General features: G+C 44.3%; 1 protein-coding gene across 1 annotated transcript; it reads right to left on the bottom strand.

Annotated features, from left to right (window-relative positions):
* Positions 1 to 2,773: 2,773 nt before the first annotated feature.
* On the bottom strand, positions 2,774 to 5,407 carry LOC147984714 (uncharacterized). The gene is made up of 2 exons (XM_087541225.1): positions 4,717 to 5,407; positions 2,774 to 2,997 (listed from the first exon to the last, which is right to left on the bottom strand). The coding sequence occupies exons 1-2, from the start codon at positions 5,405 to 5,407 to the stop codon at positions 2,774 to 2,776; spliced, it is 915 nt and encodes a 304-aa protein (XP_087397351.1).
* Between the last annotated feature and the right edge of the window lie 503 nt (positions 5,408 to 5,910).

Below are 5,910 nucleotides of genomic sequence, written 5' to 3'. Positions count from 1 at the left end.
GGCGTGGCTCTGGTGAGGTGGAGGAATGATGCTGAGTCGAGAACGAGCTCGAGGGCTCCTTTTATAGCCGGTCTGAGGCGGTGCCCAAGAACGGGATAACTCCGGCGTTGATTATGGCGAGGCAGTGGTCGGTCAGGTAGATTAGGGGGTTAGGCATCATCGTGATGGTCTACTGGTTCCGTTCAAGGGCTAAACTTGGCCTGACTTGGGTGGTACTCCAAGTCCCTGACAGAACGGCTTCACGAGTCTTGTCGGCGGCAGAGAGCACGCTCTGCGCCTCTCTGGCTACGGTGACTGTGCTGTAGCGTGCACAGGGGAGGGGGTGGACATGCGGAGGCTCCGGGTGGCTTGGGCGGTGCCGGTCGGCGCCGAAAGGCAGGGCTGGCCTCCTGTCGACCGGCATGGGTGGTTGTGCCACCATAGAAAACAGCGGCGATGAGGTGCCACGTTGCCACCGACACTTGCGCCCGGCCAAGCGACCTTGCGGCGCTCTGGATAAGGAGGAGGAGCAGTGCGCAAGAGGCCAGCGCGAGCACTGGCGAGATTGACGTTGCGCTCTGAAGAAACGACACCATCGACTGAACCCAGACACTGAAACCTGAACTTTTCTGAATTTTGACAGAAACAGTGCATGCCAAGTGTTCGATGAAATGTTTTTGGCATGTGGAGTTTTTTTTTCTGGAGCTGATCTTTGTTGAGGTGACCTCTCAATGCATCTAGGGGCTGCCTGATTTATCTCAGAATTTTTGGAGAAGAAAAACAATGAATTTCATCAAAATTTGCAAATCAGGACCAAACTTGCAGCAAACATATTTTGAAAATTTTGGACTGTGGGCCAATGGATCTAGATGGATCTTGGTTGAGGGTGCTAAGGACTAGCCAGAGGAGTTTGTTTGGGACGAAAACTCAAAAGGAAACTTGTAGTTCCTTTGTAAGTCACCTAGGCCCAAAATAAATGACATACATTGTTCTGAGGATAAAAGAAAAATAATAAAAATCAAAAATGGGTTGGAACTTGCTGGATTTGGATAATTGACTTGAACCAAAGTAGGGAGGTGGATTTGGAAGAAGATATCAACATGTGACATGCCAAAAGAGAAATTTTTTAATGGGAAAAGAATAAACCCATAATCCCTAGGGTTTCTTTTTAATAGAAGGAATTTCAAGAACTTTCAAAAATAAATTTGTGTTGAGTCAAGACAAAATGAAAAGCTCTCAAGACGAAAAATCAAGGTTGAGAAGAGCACCAAAAATATTTGTCATAAAAGTTTTGAGAAGGAGAGGTTTTTAATAAAAAATTGAAATAGCCTCCTTCAAATCCAATAAAGAATTTGATAAAAACAAATCAAAATTTTTGGAGTGTCACAACACCTACCCCCTTAGGAAAAATCTCATCCCCGAGATTTCAGTTGATTCTCAAATAGGTGTGGGTACTCTGCCCAGAGTGAGTCCTCTCTTTCCCATGTTGCTTCATCCTCGGTGTGATTGCTCCACTGAAACTTGAAAACCTTATTTGTTTTCTGACAGGTCCTCCTTTCAGACTCTTCTAATATTTTTATTGGGTGTTCCCTATAGGTGAGGTCTGGTTGCACATTAATTCTCTCATGTGACACTTGCTTCTCTGGGTTGCTTACGCATTTCCTCAATTGTGAGACGTGGAACACGTCGTGGACGTCTGGCAGCTCTTTGGGTAGGTCTAGCTGGTAGGCTACTGTGCCTCTCCGTGCGACCACACAGAAGGGTCCAATAAATCTTGGTGCTAGTTTTACTTTAACCTTGAACCGTTGCAGGCCCCTAATAGGGGAAACTTGTAGATATACATATTCACTGGGTTCAAAGCTGACTTCACGGTGCTTTTGATCGTAATAACTCTTTTATCGGCTTTTAGCTGTCTTGAGTCGGTCCCTAATTTGTCTAAGTTTTTCTTCAGCATCCTTGAGCATGTCTGGGCCGAAGATACGACTGTCTCCTATTTCGGACCAATTTAATGGAGTATGACATCTCCGCCCGTACAAGGCTTCAAAAGGTGCCATTTGTAGACTGGATTGGTAACTGTTGTTGTATGTGAACTCGGCATATGGCAAGCTTTCTTCCCAAGTGGTTCCATAGGTGAGGACACATGCTCTCAGCATGTCCTCTAAAATTGGGTTCATGCGTTCAGTTTGTCCATCAGTCTTGGGGTGATATGCTGTACTGAATGCTAGTTGAGTTCCCAGAGCCTGTTGTAAATGATCCCAGAATTTCGAGACGAATTGAGTGCCTCTGTCGGATATTATGGTCTTTGGAACTCCATGCAGACAAACTATACGGGAGAGATAAAGCTTGGCAAGCTTCTGAGTGGTGTGGGTTGTCTTTACTGGGATGAAATGTGCCACCTTGGTTAGTCTATCTGTGATGACCCATATGGCATCATTTCCGTGTGGTGACCGAGGTAGTCCGACAATAAAATCCATCCCAATTTCGTCCCATTTCCACTCAGGTATCCGGTTTGGCTGTAATAGTCCCGCTGGTTTTTGATGCTCGGCTTTAATGCGTTGACAAGAATCGCGACATGTAATGAAGGTGGCTATATCCCTCTTCATACCGTGCCACCAAAATCTTTCCTGAATGTCCTTATACATTTTGGTTCCTCCAGGGTAGATTGAATATGGAGCGGTGTGGCCTTCAGCTAGAATTTGCTGTTTGAGGTCCTCTATATTTGGCACGCAGAGTCTGTCTCCGTACCATAATATTCCCTCATCGTCTACAATGAATTCCGAGGCCTTGCCCATACTCACTTTCCTATTATGCCTTCGATGCTGGGGTGTCCATGCTGAGCTTTCTTAATCTGCTCCACAAGGGTGGGTTGTATTTCCAAATTTGACACAGTGCCTTCCATGACCATCACCAAGTTGAGTTTGGCGAACTCCTGTTGAAATTCAGGTCTCAAGTTATGTGGGTGGTCGTTGCCCAAGCCGGGGTTTCGACTAAGAGCATCTTCCACTACATTCGCTTTTCCTGGATGGTAGTGGATGCCAACATCATAATCTTTCACTAATTCCAACCAGCGTCGTTGCCGTAAATTGAGCTCTAGCAGTGTGAAAATATATTTGAGACTCTTGTGGTCCGTATATATTTCACAACGATTTCCAAGCAAAAAGTGTCTCCACTCTTTGAGTGCATGAATGACTGCTGCCAATTCTAAGTCATGAGTGGGATAATTTTCTTCATGCTTTCGAAGTTGTCTGGAAGCGTATGCGACTACTTTGCCTTCTTGCATTAGCACGCATCCGAGGCCTTTCTGGGATGCATCACAATACACTTCAAAACTTTTGTGTATGTCTGGTATAACCAATACTGGTGCTGTTGTTAATTTCTTCTTGAGTTCTTGGAAAGTTTTCTCACAGGCTTCAGTCCATACAAATTTCTTATCCTTCTTGAGTAACTATGTCATTGGTTTTGCTATGGTGGAGAACCCCTCAATAAACCTTCGGTAGTATCCAGCCATTCCCAGAAAACTTCGGACATCTGTTATGTTGGCTAGTGGTTTCCAGCCAAGCACGGCCTTGACTTTTTCTGGGTCCACGGCAACACCTTCTTGGGTCAATACGTGGCCTAGAAAACCAACCTGTCTTAACCAAAATTCACATTTGCTGAATTTGGCTTATAATTGGTGTTTCCTTAATTCTCCTAGTACAATCCTGAGATGTTCTGCATGCTCTTCTGGTGTCTTAGAGTATACTAGAATATCATCAATGAATACCATAACAAATTTGTCCATAAATTTCATAAACACCTTGTTCATGAGGTGGACAAAATATGCGGGGGCGTTTGTTAGTCCAAACGGCATTACTGTAAACTCATGCAATCCGTATTTGGAGGTGAATGTTGTCTTAGGGATATCTTCTGTCCTCACTTTTAATTGATGATACCCTGACCTCAAATCAATTTTTGAGAAAACTTTGGCTTGTGTGAGCTAGTCAAATAAATCATTTATCCGTGGCATCAGATATTTATTTTTGATGGTGACCATGTTGAGTGCTCGATAGTCTATGCATAATCTCAGTGTCCCATCCTTTTTCTTGGCAAATAATACTGGTGAACCCCAAGGTGAGGAGCTGGCTCGTATAAATCCTTTGTCCAGTAATTCTTTTATTTGCTTCTTTAATTCTACCAACTCGGAGGCTGCCATCCTATAGGGTTTCTTGTAGATGGGGATGGTTCCAGGTGCTAGTTAAATGCTGAACTCTATTTCCCGGTCTGGTGGCATGCCTAGTAGTTCTTCGGGAAATACGTCAGGGAACTCACATACCACTGGAACTTTCCTTAGCTCTGAAATCTCCACTTTGTTCAACTTTGTTTGTCGTGATCTTGGTCTTTCTTGAGCTGCGAATTTTATTTTCTTCCCGTGGTGATGAGTGAGAATTACAGTCCGGTTGAAGCAATCGATAAATCCTTTGTTGGTGGTTAACCAATCCATTCCTAGGATAACATCCAGCCCTTTATTCTCCAATATAATGAGGTTTGCTTGAAACTTTTGTCCTTCAAACTCAATAACCACACCTTGGCAGTAACTCTGAGTGATTTTCTTATTCCCGGGGGACTTGCTGATCATGGATTTTTCCAAAGGAAGCATCGAAAAATCATGTTACAAAGCAAAACTCTTTGAAATGAATGAGTGAGAAGCCCCAGAATCAAACAAAACTGTGGCAGGTATTGTGTTGACAGGGAATGTACCGAGTACGATATCCGGGGCTTTCTGTGCTTCCTCCTTGGTCACATGGTTCAAGTGACCCTTCTTGTGACTGTTATTGGGGTTGAAATTGTTACGCTTGGGTGCTGAATTGTTTCCATTGTTGTTCGGCTTTGGGGCCGAGTTTCTTGGCTTTGGGCATTGTTTAGCATAGTGTCCTTCCTCTCCACAAGCGTAGCAAGTAACACCCGGGCGATATGTGAAATCCTTGTCCCTTGCATGAAATTTTTTGATTGAGAGTGGGACATTGGTTGTGGGTCTGTTTGCTCCAATCTTCTGAGGGTCAGTCTTGTTCCGGTTGTTGCGAGCATGAGTAGTCTTGTCCCTTTTCCGCTTGCGAAATTCCTCCAAGCTGTGGCACTCATTTTCCAATGCAATGGCCTTGTCCACAAGTGTTTTGAAATCCGGGAACGTGTGTACGACCAGCTGGCATTTAAGTGCTGGTGCCAGACCGTCCAGAAATTTCTCCATCTTTTTGTTCTCCGACATATGCTCTTCGTTGGCGTAACGAGACAATAGAGTAAACTGACTATTGTACTCAGTCACCGTCATGCTTCTCTGCTTGAGGTCATCGAATTCCCTTTTCTTGATCTTCATAATGCTTCTGGGAATGTGCGACCCACGAAATCCTTCCTTAAAATCTTCCCAGGTGATATCATTTTCATTGGGGTGCATGTGTAGGAAATTCTCCCACCATGATGCGGCTGCTCCCGTGAGATAGTGAGGTGCATAAAGTACCTTCTCACGGTCCAAACACTGTGCAATAACTAACTTCCTTTCAATGTCTCGAAGCCAATCATCGGCCTCAAGAGGTCTATCAGTGTGAGAGAACGTCGGGGGACGCGTCTTCTGTAGTTCAGACAATTTGGAGTGCTGCTGATATGGTTCACGGTGGTTTCCCATATTTATAATATGGTTCATCATTTCTTGATGCTGCTGCTGGCTTTGCTCATAAAGGCATCATACTTGAGAAAATGTTGTTTCACTGCCCCTGCTGACTTGATTGCCCCTGTGTGAAATTGTTACGTGTCTGGGTACCATAATTTTCTTCCGGAGGACCTAGCATAGAACGAGTCCAGGGACGAGGCATATTCCACTCTGGGGTATTTTTTGCAAAAACTCATGAGAAAAACTGAATGGGAAAAATAAATAATTTTGAAAAGGCGGAAATTTTAAGA

Source organism: Triticum urartu, chromosome 2A, assembly GCF_056163025.1.
Source record: "Triticum urartu cultivar PI428250 chromosome 2A, HENAU_Tu73, whole genome shotgun sequence".
NCBI classification, from domain to species: domain Eukaryota; kingdom Viridiplantae; phylum Streptophyta; class Magnoliopsida; order Poales; family Poaceae; genus Triticum; species Triticum urartu.
The sequence above is the reverse complement of the archived record's forward strand: the minus strand, read 5'-3'. Positions and strand labels throughout refer to the sequence as shown.